Raw genomic sequence first — 22,345 nt, forward strand, 5'->3', positions numbered from 1 at the left:
TTTTGCCTAAAAAAAGATTAAAAGAAATTCAGAGCATTAATTCATTTACCAAACTAAACGTTCTCTTATCTTCATGTGCTTACAATCATAGTGAAAATATCAGCTCTCGTGTTCCTTTTAAGGAAGCTGAAACATTACAGTATATTCAGTGCTTGAAATAAGCTGTTTATTGAGTACACACAAGATTAACTTTCAGTTATATGAAGGCAAGCATACACAACCTGTTCCAAAACACATCTCAAACTTTACAGAGTTTAGGAAAGTTAATTCTTGGAGGATGAACTCTAAGAGTTCTAATATTCACTGGATGTATTTATCAGAAGAACAAAGCACATCCTCAAAGCTGCTGTGAAAAAAAATAAAAGTAGAAAACACTAGGTCATAATGGACCAGGTTCATTAAAGGGTGCTGAAAATTAGGCACTGGGAATTTTCCACGCTCAGCGCTATTCTATAAAGGATGCTCCGAGATGAGCAGCTTTTATAGAATAGCACCTAACGCAGATTCCCACGCTCAGCTTTGGTTGTGAGGACTTATACCTGCTGAAACCTGGTGTAAATCCTGGCATGCAAGTTCAGCGTGGATCCCTGGTATTCTATAATACTGCGCCTAAATCTTGTGAACACTCCTGACCTACCCATGCCCCCTTTTGAGTTGCATGCAAGCCAATTCAGGTATGCAGTCTTAAAGAATAGCATGCAGCTAGATCTGCAAGCAAATCATAATTAGTGCCAATCAAGTGCTTGTCAACTGCAATGATTAAATGATTACAGTTTGTTAAATAATTATTTTGCACGCAGAGCACTCAATATTTGGCACCTAACTTTGGCCACCTATATAAAATCTGGGGGAATAAATGTTACAGTCTAAATAGCTTTCAGAATTATTCAAATAAACATTTTTACATAACACATCCAACATTTTATTCATATCTCCATTTGATTTCTAATGCAGTTACCTGTTGCTACAAAGTTACCCCTGTTAAATAGGACACATCTCCAAGTAGAAATGGAGAAAGAAAGAGAACAGAGATAATATTGTGACAGAAACTATACAATGGCAAACTATTTACATGCATAATAAGCAACCACTTTCCAATCAAGTAGCTCTGCTGGGTATCCAGATTAACAGACCATAATGCAGTACAGTAGGATATTATTTGGCCATTTTACCTGCATCTTCAGTTTGCATGTTGCTAGCTGCTGTAGTAATTTGGCAGACTAGTTGATATCATAGTCCACAGAGTCTATTCGGCAACCTGAAAATGCTCAGGCTGATAAGATTCAATCCTTTGAGTATAATGGTCACTGTCCATGGTGGACTTTTGTCCCACATAAGTGTAGCATGCTTCTGGTTGAAAATGCTCGTAATGGAAGTTGATCCATTCTCTTTCATCTCTGTATCTCTCTGACTCACAAAGGATCCTACTGAGAGCCATGATATAACTCAGTGCCATCTGTAGGGTCTCGTACTTGGAAAGTTTCTTATCTTGGCCCCACTGTGGAACCACTTTTCTCAGTCGGTCAAAGGCCGTGTTGAGTCCTTGCATTCTTCTTCTTTCCCTGGCATTGGCAGCCAGTCTCCTCCTGGATGAATTCTCCATTCTTTCTGGCACGCATTTCAACCCAAATTCTTTTCCACTGGTGCACTGGGACTTCAGTTCCTCTGGATCCGAGTCAGCATCATTTGATTTGCAAGATTTCATAATTATATAAAAGTTCTTGACCCAGAAGAATCCCAGGAACATGTGTGTGTTTTGTTATCTGTACACAGGTTGATTTTACCTGAAATGTCAGACCCAAGTCTTTCAAAATGCAGGGTATATTACTGAAAACATTAAGGCTTCTTTTTAAACTGAAGTTTTGCCAGTGTTGATGATTGTGAGCATGAGGAAGAAAACTGCAGCTCTGCTACTTATTGTTTTCTTTCATATAAAACTGGAAATGCCTGGAAAGAAATATTTCATTCCCTAAAATCCATTTCCTGCAGCTCATCATCCCATAGAGTTCCAGTGACTTCAACATATTCCATTTGCCTTCAGTAAAATAAGTTCATTACAGTCAGCAGAGGGAGAGAGGGATGGTGCTTTTTAGAATGATAAATGTAGCAATGGCAGGCTGCAGTATAAAGTGAAATACTTCTTGCTGAGAACAGAGATGGATTGCTTCTTCCTTAGTAACTGCTGGATGGTGCTGCTTGTATCTGTGGAAATGGAGGGGAATTTATAGCAAAGGGACTGGAGGGCTGAACAGGTGGTAGCAGGTGGGCAGGCGTCTCCTCTGCTTCTGTCTCAGCACCTTCCTATCCTGGGAACCACAGGAAAACTCCTGCTGAAGAGTCTACCAAAGCCACCCAGCCCTAACATGCCATCTGGAGAACTGTCTGATCACACAAGGATCACAATAGTTAGACAATGAAGCCTCGTCAGTGAGTAATCTTTGACCACTGAGGGAAAAATGTCCTTCATAGACACTGGACTCATGTAATCTTATCAAAAAAACTGTAAATAAAAAATCTTTTATCTGAAATTGCTAGTTTGGGGGATTTATTTGCTATATAGTTATATTCTAAATAGCAAAATCCTGTGTGAATTATGAATAATTAACCTCATTCTTACAGAAATGTGTGGAGTTTCTTAAGCCACTAGTATGCACATTATCCTGGTGCTGTTGCAGAAAGCCAGTCCGGGTTTTCAAGGACTTTGTGAAAAGTGGTGATGCCAGTTCTATTATGTAAATGTGTTTTTTTGGGGGGTGAAAGTTTTATCGTACATTAGTTTTTAGCTTTTCAAAAACTGATAAATAAAGTCAACAAACAAGTGGACTAACATGGCAACCACAAATCTTCACCTGAGTACAGGAAACAGTTTGCTGAGCCTTTAAAACTGAAGTCTATTCTACAAAATAAAATATTGTTTGGTAGAAAAGACAGGCACATAAATTCCAAATTATTTATGCCTGCAAGAGAAAATATATAAACATGCAAGCACAAATATAAATACACATATAACAAAAGCAAAGTGTAAATGTTGAGTGTAACACAGTTTACATAATATAGTGTGTAATGTATTGGATTTCAAGCTTAATTAAATTATATGAAACAAACAGGTTTTGATAGGATGAATACAATCTAATTTACTTACAACCACAGAACAATTGTCTCTAGCTTGACTAGGAAACCTTGAACCCCTGTCAAGAGTAGATTAAGCCTTAACAGAAGCAATGGCAATGAAATGAGCTTAAGTAATTTGAAAACAAAGGGTGGAATTGAACATTAATGCACTGCAGCATGACAGATGTTGAATGCGGGCTGTTATGCCTGGTTGCCCTGGTTCTAATTAATGTAGAGAGATAGGAGAAATCATTTTAAATTACGTCTTGGTTTTATTTTCCATTAATATCAAATTATTTGTTTCACAGTGATAGTGATGTGAAAAGCAGGTCTTATTTTACTGTATATTTACACAAGATTTTAAAGGCAGGATTATGGCTTGATGTGAGTCCTTTCTCAAGAGGCTAGTGACTCCAATTCAAATTCAAAAAATACAGACATCAAATTAAAAGTACTACTAGCATCTAAATAAGATTTTGAGGTATTGTGGTTTATTGCACTTTGCAAGTATTTTATTGAATAAATTTAAAAATTATGCAAACATAAGTATCTGCCTGTGTTCTCCAGGCTCTGCAAGTATTTTGTTAACAATCCGGCTGCAATAATTTCATACTGTGACAAATTGTTACTTTCTAGTACTTCTATCCATATAAAAAAGATTAGGAACAGGCTTTGTCAAATATTCTGTTGCTGTTTAACTTTCCTGCTAGTATCCCATCCCAGCTCTTGATCGCGCTGGTCTTGTTTCATGAGCTGGATTAAAGCACCTGCAGATGCATCATAATTTGGTCATTCAGTTGTTGTATAGGGCTCAGTGCTTAGATCATGAGACCCCTTTATTCTATAGCCATGACTGGTTACCTGTGAGCTTCCCTGTGAAGTACAAGATGTTTACCATAACTCACATGGATTCTATGAGAAGATGCTGCCATATTTTTTTTTTTACCATTCCTTTTGTTCCAGGTCACTCGCTTAGATTGCTAGACCTAGCTGGCCAGGTCAGATATTCAGCCTGCTGTCTGGTTAGCTAACCTGGTAATGGGCCCTCCATACTAACCTAGCCCCAAAAAGTGTTGGGCCCCTCCATTCTTTACCCCCCCCCCCCCCCCATGCAAACAGGCTCTACCCCACACTCTTCCCTAGTAGACCATCTATAGAGCAGGAACAATCCACTCACTCTTGCCTATTTTGGCTCCTCCACCAAAATGGCTGCCACAATCTCTAGCAACAGTCTCAGATATACAGTGGGGGAAATAAGTATTTGATCCCTTGCTGATTTTGTAAGTTTGCCCACTGACAAAGACATGAGCAGCCCATAATTGAAGGGTAGGTTATTGGTAACAGTGAGAGATAGCACATCACAAATTAAATCCGGAAAATCACATTGTGGAAAGTATATGAATTTATTTGCATTCTGCAGAGGGAAATAAGTATTTGATCCCTCTGGCAAACAAGACCTAATACTTGGTGGCAAAACCCTTGTTGGCAAGCACAGCGGTCAGACGTCTTCTGTAGTTGATGATGAGGTTTGCACACATGTCAGGAGGAATTTTGGTCCACTCCTCTTTGCAGATCATCTCTAAATCATTAAGAGTTCTGGGCTGTCGCTTGGCAACTCGCAGCTTCAGCTCCCTCCATAAGTTTTCAATGGGATTAAGGTCTGGTGACTGGCTAGGCCACTCCATGACCCTAATGTGCTTCTTCCTGAGCCACTCCTTTGTTGCCTTGGCTGTATGTTTTGGGTCATTGTCGTGCTGGAAGACTCAGCCACGACCCATTTTTAAGGCCCTGGCGGAGGGAAGGAGGTTGTCACTCAGAATTGTACGGTACATGGCCCCATCCATTCTCCCATTGATGCGGTGAAGTAGTCCTGTGCCCTTAGCAGAGAAACACCCCCAAAACATAACATTTCCACCTCCATGCTTGACAGTGGGGACGGTGTTCTTTGGGTCATAGGCAGCATTTCTCTTCCTCCAAACACGGCGAGTTGAGTTCATGCCAAAGAGCTCAATTTTTGTCTCATCTGACCACAGCACCTTCTCCCAATCACTCTCGGCATCATCCAGGTGTTCACTGGCAAACTTCAGACGGGCCGTCACATGTGCCTTCCGGAGCAGGGGGACCTTGCGGGCACTGCAGGATTGCAATCCGTTATGTTGTAATGTGTTACCAATGGTTTTCGTGGTGACAGTGGTCCCAGCTGCCTTGAGATCATTGACAAGTTCCCCCCTTGTAGTTGTAGGCTGATTTCTAACCTTCCTCATGATCAAGGATACCCCACGAGGTGAGATTTTGCGTGGAGCCCCAGATCTTTATCGATTGACAGTCATTTTGTACTTCTTCCATTTTCTTACTATGGCACCAACAGTTGTCTCCTTCTCGCCCAGCGTCTTACTGATGGTTTTGTAGCCCATTCCAGCCTTGTGCAGGTGTATGATCTTGTCCCTGACATCCTTAGACAGCTCCTTGCTCTTGGCCATTTTGTAGAGGTTAGAGTCTGACTGATTCACTGAGTCTGTGGACAGGTGTCTTTCATACAGGTGACCATTGCCGACAGCTGTCTGTCATGCAGGTAACGAGTTGATTTGGAGCATCTACCTGGTCTGTAGGGGCCAGATCTCTTACTGGTTGGTGGGGGATCAAATACTTATTTCCCTCTGCAGAATGCAAATAAATTCATATACTTTCCACAATGTGATTTTCCGGATTTAATTTGTGATGTGCTATCTCTCACTGTTACCAATAACCTACCCTTCAATTATGGGCTGCTCATGTCTTTGTCAGTGGGCAAACTTACAAAATCAGCAAGGGATCAAATACTTATTTCCCCCACTGTAACTGCCTGTATGTGTGATAAAGTGTAGGTCTCTCTCTCTCTCTCTCTCTCTCTCTCTCTCTCTCTCTCTCTCTATATATATATATATATATATATATATATATATATATATATATATATAAAAGGAGTGACTACTCTACCTTGGAGTGGGAATCTGGACTGCTATAGGAAGGATGGAGACACAGTTGGAGAACTGATATTAGAGGAGCACTACAAGTCAGCACAGAGGAGGATAGTGGACTGGTTCCAGGTCAGAGCAACAGGACCTGGAGAGCAATGATTGACATTTGTGGCAGTGGTGAGATCTGCTATATGTCCCTTTGGGGAAGGCATTCCTATCCAGGAAAACCAGGTAAAGGGTACCTTCACTGAGTGGATTGTGTTCGAAGGGTTTTTGCGGTCCTGGGAACAGAGGGCTCTAATACTGGGTGAACTGAACTTGGGCCTTTTTTTTCTCCTTCTTATTTGCAGAATCATGACATCAGAAGCAGCCCTAAAATGCACCAAGAGGCAGTGGAGCACCAGTTTTCACATGCCATAGAAAAACACTGGCAGCAAAAGCAACCTATGCTTTCAGTTGATGAAAGCACAAATGAAGGAGCTACAATGCCTGGTCGATGGATTACAAAGGACTGTGACCTGAGAATCAGAGGTGGGCTAAACCAATGGGATCCTAGGGCCAACTCCCATGGAGTGGACTATGGAATTGACTTTGACCAAGGTGGGACAGAGGAATGACCCAGAGGCTTTTCTGACTACCTTTGAGATAACAGCTACGGTGACCAGATGGCCAGTGGAGACGTGGACACCTGGATTAGCCCCGTACCTAGCAGGTGCAGCCCAGGCAGCATATAGGGCATTGGAAGCCACCAAAGCCTTGGATTATAAACAAGTGCAGGCCCAATTGGGACTTTCCCCTGAAAAAGGAATTTCAGAAGGGGAAGCAGCCAAGGGTGGTGGCTTAAAACCTGGTGGGTTTGGCCACTTGATGGTTGGAACCTGAGGGGCACACTTCAGAGGACACTGTAAAATTGATTCCTTTGGAACAGTTCGTAACCATTTGGCTTTCTTCAGCTAAAGTTTGGGTAAGTTGGCAAGGACCACAGACAATAGAGGAGGCCATGACCTTGGCTGGGCACTACCTAGAGACTGAAGAAATAGGGAATGGGAAGAAATGGGAATCTTCCCCTAGAAACATTTTTGCTTGTGAGGCCCAGGGACTCATGAAAATTGTCAAAGGAAGAAAATGGAAAACCCCTAGAAGGGAGATGAAGGGTAACATCCGAGGACATAGGAAAGAAGCAGTCCTTGAATGGTGGTCCTTGTCGGGAAGCCCAATGCACTTTAAGGTGTTTTACTCATGGAGAAGAAGGACATTTTAAGAGGGAGTGTCCATTAATGGAATGTTCATTCTCTGACTTGAGCATTGGCTCTCCCTGAATAGAGGGGATATTGAATCCTGCCTTAAAAAGAGGGATATGCGTGGCTGGGATGGATTTAGTAGCCCTCCTAGATACTGGTAGTAATCAGTCACTGATGTCTCATCCCTTGCTAAGAAGATAGGTATTGGGAGAAAGGAGTGGACAATTAGTGGGGCAGTGGAAATTCAGTGCATCCATGGTGATATAAAATGGGAGCCCACTTTTGAAATTGGGATAACCTGGGGAGGGAAAACACAAACCCTTAAAGGTGACAGTTGTAGAGAGGCTATCCTTTCCTTTAACATTAGGTCGTGATTGGGTGGGGATGAGAGAAGTGTTAGCCCCTAAGGACGGTTGGGTATCCACTCAAAGGACTATCCTTTCCATTTGCAGACCAAGGGGTGATAGGGGACCCAGGAAAAAGTTGGAAATCCAAAATCTCTTAAGAGAGTGGGCAAGTGGAAGGGGATGGTTCCTTCGGGGAAGGTAGAAGTGTAAGAGAGGAGGTGATGAATAAATTTCATCAGTTTCCATAGGAGCAGAGAAGGGATCCCTCACTTCAAACCTATTGGGCAAAGGCAGAGGGTCCTCAGGGTAAGGAGGAGAAGATCACATACCCAGTTTATAGGAAGGTTAACATCCTATACAAGGTAGACAAAAACATCCCCAAGGGGGAACAAAAACAGATCATGGTCCTGGAAATTTTTAGGAAACCCTTACTGATTTTTATTTTGGTGGTGGTGGTGGTGGTGGGGGGTTTCGGGTTCTTGAAGCCTGGATTGGCCGCTGTCGGAGGCAGGATGCTAGGCTTGATGGACCATTGGTCTTTTCCCAGTATGGCAGAGCTTATGTTCTTATGCTGGCACATTCCCATCTAGTAGCAGGACACTTAGCAGAAGCAGGACCATAGACAAACTTATTGCTTGGCTCTTTTGGCCAGGTATATATCAGGATGTGAGGGAATACTGCTGCTCATGCCCTGAATGTCAAAAGGTACTTCAGAGGGTACCTGAAAGATCCCCCTCCCTCATTCCTCTGCCCATTATGGAGCAACCCCTGGATATGGTAGTGATAGATATCATTGGACCCTTAGATCGAAATTCTAGTACCTCCTGGTCATGGTGGATTATGCCACCAGATACTCTTGGGCGGTTCCAATGAGGAAAAACCTTGGCCCAAGGTATAGCCCGAGAATTGATAGGCTATACCCTTGGCCAAAATTTTCCTCACTGGAATCACCCAAAGGTATCTGGTTGCATAATCTACCATGATCAGGTGGTTATCGATTTTAAGCCAGGTGGGACTCCCTCACGAAATTTCAACTGATAGAGGGACCAATTTCTTCTCTTGAACCCTAAAGAGGGTTTTTAAACTGTTAGGCTGCAGTTCTCATATGCTTTATTCCAATCACCCGCAGACAGACTGGCTTCTAGAATGATTTAATCAAAGTCTGATTTGTATAGTAAATAAAATGTTTAAGAGAAGTCATCAATGATTGGAATATGGCCATCCCCTATATCCTATTTGCTTACCAAAAGATAGCCCAAGCATCCTTGGCATTCTCCCCCTTTGAACTCTTGCTTGGGTGGTAACCAGAGTGGGAATCCAGACTGCTACAGGAAGGATGGAGACACAGTTGGAGGACTGATATTGGATGAGCACAAAAAGATGGTGCAAAGGATGATTGTGGACTGGTTCCTGGTTGGAGCAACAAGACTCAAAGAGCAATGATCACAGTAATCTACAACATGTGTGTGCACAATTTTGTGTGCTAAGCATTAAACTGGGTGTGCAAGATTGAGAATTAGAGGGAATATCATTTGGTTGCAGAACTTTTGGAAACAGAATTGTGTTTGTGTGTGTACATTGCATGCTTTTCTAAAGTGAATGAGTGCAAGGAAAATCTCTAGAAACAGTTTACTCACAGAACAAAATACTCATTAATTTTATAAAATGTTTAAATCCATCTGTCCATCAAGGCTTCAGGAGGTGTAAAAAAACAAAAAAACATAAAACAAAGATTATAACACACAAGTAACAGTTATACAGCAGACAAAAACTGATGAATGTTTCCCATAGATTGTTCAATACAAAGATTTGTATAGCCTGCAAATTCACATTACATGATGTGCTACCCACAAGCGAGCCTTCTCCAGAGTAGCCCCCACACTCTGAAAAACATTGCCTGAAAGGCTCCGTTTAACACAACACTATTTCTACTCAGGGTTGCCAGATGGGCGGTTTTCCCGCCCAATTGGGGCAACTTTTGCCCGCGGCGGGTTGCGGTTTTTTTGGCTCGTTTTCTTTTTTCAGTGCGGGTTTTGGGCGGTTTTTCGGCCGGCGGGGGGAGGGGTAATGGCGACAGAGGCGGGGGTTTGTGACATATTGGGCGGGGTTTGTTGACGTATTGGGCGTGGCGATGACGGTGGGGGCGGGGCTGATGATGGCAGGGGCGGGGGTGATGACGGAGGGGGTGGGGTTGATGACGGCGGGGGCGGGGGTGATGATGGAAGGGGCGGGGTTGATGACGGCGGGGTTGGGAGTGATGACGGAAGGGGCGGGGGTGATGATGGCGGGGTGGGGTGTGTGCGGTTTTTGGGCGGGTTTTGAACGGTTTTGTGTGGGAATTTTTTTTTTTATATGGTAACCCTGTTTCTACTTCAGGAAGCAGGTGAAAGCTTGGCTCTTCAACAAGGCCTTTAATGGAAGAAGTAACTAACTTGTTAGTCTCACACACACACACACACACACACACACACACACACACAAGGAGTGACTCTGGCTGCACATACTGCAGCAGGACATGTTTATCCACTCCTACCTTATCTGAGATAATATTTAACCATCTCTCTGACCTCATGTGGAACTTTCTTTAAATCAGTCACCTTACTTTCTAACTCTTCTTACTTATCTTTGCTTTACCATTCACTATCAGTTAAAATGTTCTATTATGTATTGTGTTGACATTGTAAGTAGTATACTATCCAGCTTATAATCGAAAGAGAAAAACGCCTATATTTCGACCCAAATCGGGAGATGCACGTTTTTCTTTCAAAGGTGCCCAAATCGGTAAAATCGAAAGCCAATTTTGGGCATTTCCAACTGCACTCCATCGCAGAAACGAATAAAGTTGATGGGGGCGTGTCGAAGGCAGGACTGGGGCGTGGTTATCAGCCGAGGAGATATGGGCGTCTGTAGCTGATAATCGAAAAAAAAAAAGGCATTTTACCGCGATTTTGGGTCACTTTTTTTGGACCCTTTTTTTTCACGAACAAGTCTCAAAAAAGTGCCCCAACTGCCCAGATGACCACTGAGAGAATCGGGGATGACCTCCCCGGACTCTCCCAGTGGTCACTAACCCCCTCCCACCAAAAAAAACCCCACTTTAAAAACTTTTTTCGCAGCCTGTATGCCAGCCTCAAATGCCGTACCCACCTCCATGACAGCAGAATGTGTTCGATCCTCTCACAGCCTTTGCCTGGGTCAGATGTGGCTCTCGGGTGCACTACAGGGTCACATCAGCATTGCATTGTGGTGGATGTAGGGTATTGGGCTCCGTGATTTCATTAGCTTGTGTTACAGTCTCACGATGTTGGTAGTTGGTAGGCTCTTCTCCCTTGGTGCTTTTCCCCCTGCCTACTGGGTCAGAGTGTGCCCTGTTGTGTTTCCTGTTGTAGTCCATGCGGTAGTAGCCATTTTTGTAAGCCAGTTTTAGTTCCCTTTCCTGTGTTAGCCACGTTAGACAACTTAGTTCTTACCTTGAATGTGGCTGAAAGAGAGTATTGTACAGCATTCTGCCAGCTCTGACCTACTGCTAATCTCAGTACCAGGGAGACTCGTTGCCAGTGGGGCACAACCTCTGCAGTTAACTGTGAGTAAACGTGCTTATTCCAACAAAGGACGTTTTCTGAGAGATTAGTCTTCAGGTATCAACTGGTGTGCCAATGTTATACAGCAGCAACAAGTCCTAGAGGCCTGTGTGTATGCAGGTCCCTGGAGCACTTTTAGTGGGTACCGCAGTGCACTTCAGCCAGGTGGACCCAGGCCCATCCCCCCCCCCACCTGCAACACTTGTGCTGGTAAATGGGAGGCCTCCAAAACCCACTGTACCCACATGTAGGTGCCCCCTTCACCCCTAGGAACTATGGTACTGTTGTACATTTGTGGGTAGTGGGTTTTGGGGGAGGGGGTTGGGAGCTCAGCACCTGTGGTAAGGGAGCTATGCATGTGGGAGCTTTTTCTGAAGTCCACCACACTGACCTAGGGTGCCCAGTTGGTGTCCTGGCATATCAGGGGGGCCAGTGTACTACCAATCCTGGCCCCTCCCACGACCAAATGGCTCGGATTAGGACGTTTTTGAGCTGGGTGTTTTTAGTTTCTATTATCGCTAAAAAAAACAAACGCCCAGCTCAAAAACGTCCATTTTTTCAAAAATACGGTTCGGCCCGCCCCTTCACGGACCCGTTCTCGGAGATAAACGCCCATGGAGTTCGGTTCGCATTCGATTATGCCCCTCCACGCCATACTTTGTATTGTTTTTTTGAATATTTTTACTGCTGTAATTGCCTGTTGCTCATGTTTCATCTATTCTTACTGTACACTGCCTTGAATGAATTCCTTCAAAAAGGCGGTAAATAAATCCTAATAAATAAAAAAATAAACAAAATAAATTCAATAAATGATTGTGGGGCCTGATTCCTGAGGAAAGCACATTTCTGAATAATCAGGAAGCTATTTTCTTAGGCAAAGAGGCATAAAATTCCACCCACATCTTATGTTTCATTGATTTCCACTGTCCTGGTCTGCCAGATGTTGTTTGGTCTAAGTGCTGCCTTGAGCTCCATGGATGATACTACCCCCCCCCCCTTCCCCCACCCCCTTGCTTTGTAACATAGCATTTTCCCACAGGAAATAGCCCTGTTTACTGTGGCAATTTTTGCACAAGGCTTTTGGATTGCACATATGTTGCAAGGGTAAGGTCAGTCAGGTTGCAATTAATTTAGGATTTAAGTTTAGTGCTGCAGTGGTTAGAGTTGGCTCAGTGGAGATGATAAAAGTTCCCAGACTAATTAAATATTTTGTATGACGATGATCAAGAAAAGAAATAACTGGAAAGTGGGAGATAAAATGCTTCATTTAACTGAGACCCGAAACTGGTTTCAGAAAGGAAACTCATCACAAAAGTGCCTTTAAAGCTTCTAGTGGGCCTGAGCTGGTACATCACATCGATGATACAATTATGTTCAATGTTCAATTTATTTGATACACTGCATATTCTATTGAAAATCATAGTAGTTACAAAAATAATAAGGAGGAAGTCATTAAAAATAATAAAATCATTATTACAAAACACAGTAACATCATAGAAACATAAGGGTAGAAAAGTGAAATATAATTATTGTGTTTATAAGACATTCTTTTATGATGCCCAGTGTTTTAACTATGATTTTTCATAGCGGTAAAATACTGATACTTTATTCTCCATGTTTGTTAATGCAAATCTTACAACAAAATAATACAGAACATTATACATAAGCAATGGCATTGCTAGGTTAGTCCAACACATAGAAAATTATGTCCAAGAGCAGAAATTACCAATGTCCTGTTGATCAGACCTTGGCAAATACCTTGGTTTCTGAGGGTTTTTTTGCTTTCACATTTGTTATTAACTCATTCAGCACAACCCTTCAGGATTGTGATTGGCTGTTGATCAGTTTGTGCAGTATTAGATTACCTTTTTCTGGATTAACAGCTCATACTGTGTTCTGATATTGAATTGCTAGGTTAGTCCAACACATAGAAAATTATGTCCAAGAGCAGAAATTACCATCCACTTTTCAGAACCCAAAGCCAAGCTTGTAAGAAAAAATATACTCACAAGCCAGTCTCTTCCCTCTGTTAGTTTAATTCATTCTAGAATAGTCAGGGATGGGAATAGTGAGGACCAGTTCCAATGACAAACGCATTGTGTTGGTGGAATCCTAAGGTGTTCTATAGATAGTTTATGGGTTTCAACAGGGCTTCCTTGAAATTTGGGGAATCCATGCCCCATGCTTTGGAGGACCCCTATGTCGCTATAGTAGTTCCACCCATGTCTGTCATAGGATATCTGATATTGCTTCCTTGCTCAAGAGCACTAGCAAGTCAAGCATTGCAGTGGGACAAACAACAGCTAGTTTGCCCCATGCTCTGATTCCCTCCCTCCCCTAAATTAGCTCAGATCATATTAAGCCACATGATTTGAGATAAACCAAAAAAAAGTATAATTAATTATTTTCAGAACATATACAGGCTAACACACCTGCTAATGTCTTGGCCCTGACCCCTCTATTTAACTTTAAGGACCATCCACAGCACAACAGCCCACCCCTAGTAGCCCTACATCCACCATTCCATATAGTAGCACAACTCTCTTTTCCAAGCACAACAAAGGGGGCTCCAAGCCCTGATTTGCTCTTCTGTTGCCAAGAACTTCAAGGGGGCATTTGAGCAGTCCGATCCTCCAGCTCTCAGGAGGAGGGAGGGGTGGACAACAGGGCTTGCAGCCCCTGGTCACCCCTGGTTAAGGTGTTCTGTTGTACTATACAAAAATGGTGTTCTTGCAGGGGAGAGTGTTGTGGTAGTCTAGGGTTGGGGATGAGATTGAGCTACAGACAGTTCTTTAAGAAGAATGCAGGTGAGGGTTGGCATTTCCCACCCTGATACTAACAGTGGTTCTCACCTCTGGTAATAGCCAAGTGTTAGGATCATGGTAATACAAGCTTTAATGTAGTATTCAGTATTCTGTTCTCAGTTGTTTCTCTTTTTACCTTTCATGAATCTCTTCCTCTTTCAATCTCCTTCTTTCACTCACTCATTCAGCCTTCCTATACCGCATCCTCTCTGCTCTTCTGTCTAATCCTCACCATGCCAATTAACCATTTACATCAACATAGCACTCAATATACAAGAGAATCCCAGCTCAGCACTGTATGTCTAACATGCACATACACACATACCACTCCACTTGAACCCTGATACACTCTAATTGAACAAACTCCAAAATACTTTACCAGATACAAATTTTTTGCGGTCCTAGATAACATTCACTAGCCTTCCCAGCGCCCCATTTCAGCAAGAGCTCAGAAAACAGAGCAAGCTCTGTCTTAAACCCTGTTATCCTTACCTTCATGTGAACTGATACATTCACATCACCATAGCCACACAGACGTTTTGGCTGCCCATGGCATTCCGACCTGAGGCTCACTGTTAAGCTCAAAACTTCTCTGCCTCAGGCCACAAGGAACCTAACACAACAACCAGTGATGAAGTACTAATGTAATAAAACTGGTGCCTCACTACTTACTACCATCCCAGACACTACACCATCTCAACTTAACTAAAAGCAGACTGAAATAAGGTTTTCAACTGAATCTTACATTTTTTTCAGAGAGGAAAGCTTCTGGTAAAGAATTCTAGAAAGTTGGAGTCATTACCAAAAAAATTGTTGTCCTAATAGAATCAAGACAGGAATGTCTGAAAGAAGGCTTCAACAAGATTCCCATTCAGCGATCAAAGAGAGTGAAAAAGCACATATGGAATTAGCAGGCATGAGAGATATAATAGGTTACTATCCTGCAGAAACTTGAAAGTCAGTAACACCATCTTATACAAAATCTTACATGAAATGAGTAACCAATATTCAGCCTTCAGCAAGAGGGTCACTTGATCATATGTAGGAGACGTGAGTAAGAAGTTTACCTGCAGTCTTTTGCAAAAGTTGTAAATGCCTAACATCAATATTACGCAATGGCGTACATAGCTTGGTTGCCACCTGGGGCAAACCACCTCCCTCCTCCAGGTACGTCACCCCACCTCCCTCCTCCAAGCAAGGAGGTGCACTGTGCAGTTGCGTGGCTGTCAACTCTGCTGATCACCTGCCCTGGAACAGGAAGTTGATGTCAGAGGAGGTAGGGGACTGGCAGAGCCGACAGCCACAAGACTGCTCAGTGCATACCCTTGCTGCCTGCACCCAGAGTTGACCGCTCCCACTGCCCCACCCTTGGTATGCCATGGATATTACATATGCCACACAAGATGGAATTACAGTAATCCAATTTGATTAAAAATAGCTGTTGATTCTTGACTGAGTATAGGGCCTATCCCTGGTTCAATCAGGAATTAAAGCAGCTGAAAAAGAGCTGCAGAAGACTAGAAAGGAAGTGGATTCACTGTAAATCTGAGGAAAATAGAATGCAGTGGCGCAAACTGATCCAAAAATACAAGTCTGAGATCCAAAAAGCCAAATCTAAATATTGCAAAGGATATTTGCAATATTTCAGAAAGCTCTTCGGGCTAGCCAATGAACTGTTGGACACACAGGATCTGACTGCAGACAATTGACAACCACCCTCAGCCCAGAAGCTGGCAAACTACTTTGAGCAAAAAAGTTACTACTATTAGAAGAGAACTGCCCAATCCATTGAGCAACGCAGGGGAATACCTTGACCTAACAAGACACACCGAGGTCCCCCTGCCAGCAGACGATCATGATCATCCTTCACACCACCCTCTAATGACATAGAGGCATATTTTCAAAGTACTTAGACTTGCAAAGTTCCATAGTAACCTATGGAATTTTGTAAGTGAAGTGCTTTGAAATTGAGCCCCTGGTCAGCCACTTTGTGAGTAGATACACTAAATCCCAATGCATACTAGTTACCTGTCTAAATTTCTTACTGAAGAATGCCCTTGATACATTCATACAATGCCTAACCAAATACATCACCTTTATGTTTCGACATGGCCAATTCCTGACAGAGAAGGGAGGCATTATCCTAACCACCATCCCCAAAAACAAAAAGATTACCTGGGATGAAATATGCATCCAACTATAGACCAGTGGACTCTATTCCCTTACTTGCCAAGGTGATGGAAGGCATAGCTGAAAAACAACTTCTGGAATATATGATACATTTTTCTATATTGCACAGCTCTCAATCAGGCTTCCACCTTTGTCACAGTACAGAAACAGTACTAATATCTTTGGTGATAGAGCTGAGAAAGGAGGTTAGCATGGGGAGGAGAGTCATGATCCTTCAGTTCAACATGTCCTCGGCATTTGACCTAGTGGACCATGGACTATTGCTATACATGCTAGACAACTTAGGTATAGGGGGTATGGTACTATCCTGGTTTGAGGAATTCCTGAGAGATAGATCCTACAAAGTGAAGATGTCAGAAACTCTATCATCAGAATGATTACCAGAATGTGGAGTGATTCAAGGTTCCCCATCTCTCCATTTCTATTCAACATTCTGATGCCCCCCCCCCCAAACTGGAAGACAGCAGCATTAATACATACACATATGCAGATGACATCCCCATATGCATCCCATTTGTCAATGACATCCAAGATGTGATAAGAAACATCAAGAGAATGCTTGATCTACTACTACTACTAATATCATTTCTATAGCACTACTAGATGTACGCAGCGCTGTATACATGAACATGAAGAGACAGTCCCTGCTCGACAGAGCTTACAATCTAATCAGGACAGACAAGCTGGACAAATAAGGGAAATAATTAAGGTGGGAATGATAAAACAGACATGGGTACTGAACAAGTGAATAGGGGTTAAAAGCAGCCTCAAAAAGATTGGCTTTTATCCTAGATTTGGAGAGGGCCAGAGATGGAGTTTGACGTACTGACTCAGAAAGACTATTCCAGGTGTATGGTGCAGCAAGATAAAAGGAACGGAGTCTGGAGTTAGCAGTAGAAGAAAAGGGTACTGATAAGAGAGATTCACCCAATGGAGTTCCCAGGGAGGAATGTAAGGAGCGATAAGAGCAGAGAGGTACTGAAGAGCTGCAGAGTGAATCCACTTGTAAGTCAATAAAAGGAGTTTGAACTGTATGCGGAAATGGATAGGGAGCCAATGAAGTGACTTGAGGAGAGGGCTATTATGAGCATAGCGAGACTGGTGGAATATAATGGAATCTTGAGCCACAGCTTATAAACTGAAACTTAAAAGAGAAAAGACGAAGTTCATGGTGATAACCAGCCCTTTCAAACCAATACCAAGTAACAAATTCTCTGTCAATCAAACAGAATACTCTCTAGGCACAGAGTGTTGAGAATACTACTAGACCAGCATCTAACATAAAAATGCAAGTGCCTGCCCTAACATCAAAAGTTTTCAGATCATTATAGCAACTGCGATAACTAAGAACCCACTTCTCAAAAAACATCTTTCACATTCTGGTCCAAAGTTTTGTTCTGTTCCAGATAGATTACTGCAATGTGATCTATATAAGATGCAAAATACCTCTGTGCATCTGATCTGCGGCGCATCCAGATATGACCAAACTACACCACTGCTACAATCCCTGCACTGGCTACCCATAAGTGCCAGAGTGGTGTTCAAAATCTGTACTTTAGAATATCAGGTTGTTTACAGCACTGCACCAAGCTATATGATGTCGCTAGTAGAGCTACCGTTAACAATCCTCAAGGAGAAACTCAGAGACCACCTCATAATCCATTATCCCAGCTGCATATCAGCCCACATCACTGGATTTCCATATAATGTGGCTAAATGGTGGAATACACTAACCAGAAACATACAATATGGCATCTCCTATGAAAGCTATCACAAAAAACTGAAAACATTTTTATACAAGGAATTCCAGACAATAGATGTGACTTAAATCTGTGCAATGATTTAATTTAGTTATTAATAAGATTATTTCCTGACTCTTGGATCCCACATGTTGTGGTCTAAGAATTACTGTATATTTCTTTATATATTTCTTTTTCTCATTTAATTGGTTTAATTTCCAGAAATTTCTGATTATTACATTCACTTATAGATGTTATAAAATAATTAATAAAGAACTTTAAATGTAACAAAAAAAATCTGTGCAATGAGACACAGATCCTGTATCCTTTCCCCTCCCACCATAACTTTGTAAAACTCACCTATAAATTTTGTGAATATCACCACCCTCTATTAGGTCTTCTCCCTATCCTGTTATCTATCTGAGAACTGCCATCATGATTCCTTGACCTCTATCTGTATTTCTGCTCAATTTAATGCAAGCCACATAGGACTGAGTTCTCAACTCAGATGATTGAGGGGTACAAATCCAAATAAAGTAAAGTAAATCATACAGAATTGGAAAAAAACATGTTTTGCTTACATTCGAGATGTGAGCTTTAAAATTAAGTCACTGATGAAAGACCATTCCTAGAATCTTGGTGGTTTCCACTATTAATATAGTACTACCTGCCACTGTCAGAATAGTTGGGGGCAGTGTATCTCCTGATCTTGAAAAAAGTAGGTCTTTCAATTTTTCTGGGTTTAATTTGAGCCTATTAGTACCGAGCCAATGGTCAAGTTTGGCAAGTTTTTCATTAAGCAAAAAGCTAGAGTGAGAATTGTGCATGCCAACAGTGGAAAGAATTTGCACATCATCTACACAGATAAATGGTGCCATTTCCAAGGTCTGAATCAATAAAGTAAAAGGTGACTATTAAATTGCATGTTAGACAGGATTAATCCTTGCAGGTCTCTACATTCCAAGGTAAAAGGTTCAGAAGAAGAGTCAAGTCATCACACCACAAATATTCATTTGTGTACATAGGATCAAATCCGTTCTAGTACAGTCCCATGCAAACCAATAGCTGATAATCTAGATAATAAAATGTCATGATCAATCAGATCAAATGCAGAAGATAGGTCCAAGGAGATGAACACCACAACTTCTCATTCAAATTCCAGTTCTCATCATCCATGGGTATAGTTTGGGGGAGGAATAGGGAGGGCATTATTACCACCACCCCCCTAAAACAAATCATGTAGGTTATAAGTGTTAGTGGAGTACATATTCCCTCAAACGTCTCTTCTCACAGCTGTACCAATGTCAGCAGTAAGAAGAAAAGCAAGGCACTTTGAGAATTCATGCCAAAGTGGGGGGGGGTTTTCTGCCAGATACCACCTTGAGGTAATGTGAACGAGGACAAGCCGTGAAGCCAGTTAAACATGCCACACACATTCAGCAAGTTATGATAAAAACAAATAATATTTATTAAAGGGCTCCTGTTTACTTCACAGGAAGGAAGGAAGGCTCAAAGCTAATTCTATCCTGCAGGGCCACAGCATGCATGAATGTCTCTTGGCTCAGCAGCAATTCTTACTGGTCTCTGACCTGGTCCCTGAATCCAGAGTTACCAGCACAGTCTCTAGCAGGTGAACAAGGCTGGCCTGCAACTGGCTAGGTCAAAACACAAACTCTTCAAGGTTCCAAGTTGAACTTGGCCTACCTGAATGTAGTGGTTGAGGGTTCTCAGCTTCAGGGTGGAGGCATCTGCAGTGGGCATTGCTGCTTCCCTCTGGGCCTCCTTAACCTAGCTGTGGTCTGATCTTTTATACTTCCTGGACCATGCCCTCCTGGCTCCACTCCTCCCATGTCATTTCCCCCTTGGGCGGGGATATGGTTTTAAAGTGGCCCTGACACTGTGAAGGAGTGTTCTTAAGGGAATGTGGCAGCATCCTATAGACTCTCTCACCCCCCCCCCCCCCCATAGCAACAGGAAGTGTATGTCAGAGGGTGCAGGACCCAGAAGAGATTTTCAAAACACTGTGGTATGAAGGCTCAAAGCACCTTACTTTTCTTTTTACTGCTGACATTGGTGAGGCTATGAGAAGGGTGGTTTGAGGGAAGATTGGTGAACTATGGGGGGGGGGTGAGGGCAAGAGGGCAAGGTTCTGGATAGGGAAGGGAAGAAAGAGAAAGAGGGAGATGTTGGACCATGTGGAGGTTGGGGGGACAAGGGAGAAAATTATAGGTGCTGGCTATATTGGGGGGCAAGATGGGGAGGTAGAAGATGGGGGACATGCTGGACTGATGGGGAAGGGAGAGGAAAAGTGCTGGACAATGTTGGGTTGAGGAGGAGATGATGGACCATGTGGTAAGGAGATGGAGGACAGGAAAAGGAAGACAGTGGAACGTATCTGGGGGGGAGTGCAAAGAGAGGAGCAGATGCTGGCCCATGAGAGGAGAGAAGAGAGGAAGGATATGCTAGACACAGAAAGGAAGGAATAGGAAGACAGGGGAGAACAGGTTTGGGGGGGGGGAGACAAGGAAGCTAATGCGAGTAGATATTAGGCAATGTTCACAAGTCATAGAGCAACAGGGACTTCAGAATTTTCCTCATTTTAGATACAAAGGGATAATTTCTAGGGTCCTGCTACAAAAACATGCAAGTTATTAATGTATGTTAGAACATAGAGCCAATTCACTGTAATTTAAACCACCTTAACATCAGCCATTAATCCATGTGATAGAGGACAATAGTTAGCACAGATTAGAACTCAGTGTATCTACATAATTTTCTGTAAACTAATGTTAGCCTTTCATGTGATAGTAATCTTGGCCGTGCCCTTTAATCAATGATATATCACAGATTTTCTTTCTATCTTATAGCCTATAGTATGCCAGAGATGAAAAGTAATCTCTGCTTTTCCAACTTGAAAGAACAAAAAGAAAATCCTTGTTAATAGCTTCCCAGGTTGTAGCTAATTTGACGACTGGGATATGTGAAAACATTTTATCCTGAGACTCAATCAGTCCAAGATGGATGAAATGCTGCTAAGGTCAGGTTTGCAAACTCAGAACCATCTGCAAATTCTCTTGGGCTGATACCTGCAAGAGAGCAATTTTACCAGAGCAGGTGTTCACATTGACTCCAGACCTGTTTTCTGCTGAAACTGTCATTTCATGCTGAGTTCCCATTTATTTACAGATTTTCTAATTAATTTATTGTGCCTTCCAAATACTGATTTTAAGTAGAGTTGCATTATACATTGTAGCTAAAAGATAAGTGAAGGATGCAAGTGCACAAAAATACTGACCCAACTTCAGATTAGCTTCTTTCAACAACAGCTGTGCCACATTTTTTAGGCTTCTGTTTCAGTAAGTGAGGCAATATATTTATCTATCAAGAAGTGAATCTGAATTGAAGATATGGCCATTACTTTATTGGATGATCTGATAAGGAAGTCTAACTGGGTGCTTGATGTTTGGTTACCCTTAAGCCCTCCCTCCACCCTCTTGAAAGATGTGCTCTTGGGATCCACTGATCTGCAAAAACTCAGATGCATGACAAGTAGAAAAACCCCTATCCAATGGTTCCTTGAGGGCTACTCCAGTCCATGAAACAGTGGGTGAGGTGACACCCTAAATTGACGCCGGAGAGCAGTCTGGAACCAGCCGAGTCATTTTATGAAGCCCAGCCAGAACCCGAACCTTACAAAGATAGGAAGTGAGCTGGGAGTCCTGGGAAGAAAAGAAAGAAGACATGACCTGAGAACTCTAAGGATTCAAAACCACCTTCTAGCCCAGTAGCTCAGAGAACGGGGATGGAGTAATGGAGATCCTCATCCACATGAACCCAGCACCCTCCACTGACCCAGTCACAAGATCCACACTCTTACCTGTTTTAGATGTGGGGAGAAGGACCATGTGTGGCTCCTCTTTATCTGGGCTTAAGCCCGCCCTCATTCACATTACAACATAGGTACCTCAATGCAATGGCACGTAGTTTGAAGGTGGGCATACACATGGGTGGAATCTGGGTAAGGCACACAGTTATACACATGAATTATAGATTTTTATAATTTACATGCATTTTTTGCAATCTAGGCATGAGCATTCACACCAGCTCTATGGCTGGTATAAGTGGTGGTCATGCCTAAATTATATGCACATGTTTTAACCTCTTAAGGATTTATTTAATAGATCTTTAGAGAAAAGAGAGGTTCCACAGGATTGTAGATGAGTGGATATGGTCCCTCGTCACAAAAGCAGGGACAGGGAAGAAGTGAGAAACTACAGGCTGTTAAGTCTCATGTTGGTGATAGGAAAAATCATGGAGTCCCTGCTGAAGGAAAAGAGATTTAACTTTCTAGAAGCCAGCAGATTGCAGGATCCAA

At 42.5% G+C, this 22,345-nt stretch overlaps 1 protein-coding gene across 1 annotated transcript; it reads right to left on the reverse strand.

Annotated features, from left to right (window-relative positions):
• Nucleotides 1-1,246: 1,246 nt before the first annotated feature.
• Nucleotides 1,247-1,705, reverse strand: ATOH7 (atonal bHLH transcription factor 7). The gene has a single exon (XM_030204968.1). It carries the CDS (start codon nucleotides 1,703-1,705, stop codon nucleotides 1,247-1,249), a length of 459 nt encoding a protein of 152 aa, XP_030060828.1.
• Nucleotides 1,706-22,345: the final 20,640 nt, after the last annotated feature.

Source organism: Microcaecilia unicolor, chromosome 5 (genome assembly GCF_901765095.1).
Source record: "Microcaecilia unicolor chromosome 5, aMicUni1.1, whole genome shotgun sequence".
Lineage (NCBI taxonomy): Eukaryota > Metazoa > Chordata > Amphibia > Gymnophiona > Siphonopidae > Microcaecilia > Microcaecilia unicolor.

Coding starts and splice junctions, on each gene's coding strand:
- ATOH7 (XM_030204968.1), bottom strand. CDS start 1,705: ATGAAATCTTGCAAATCAAATGATGCTGACTCGGATCCAGAGGAACTG.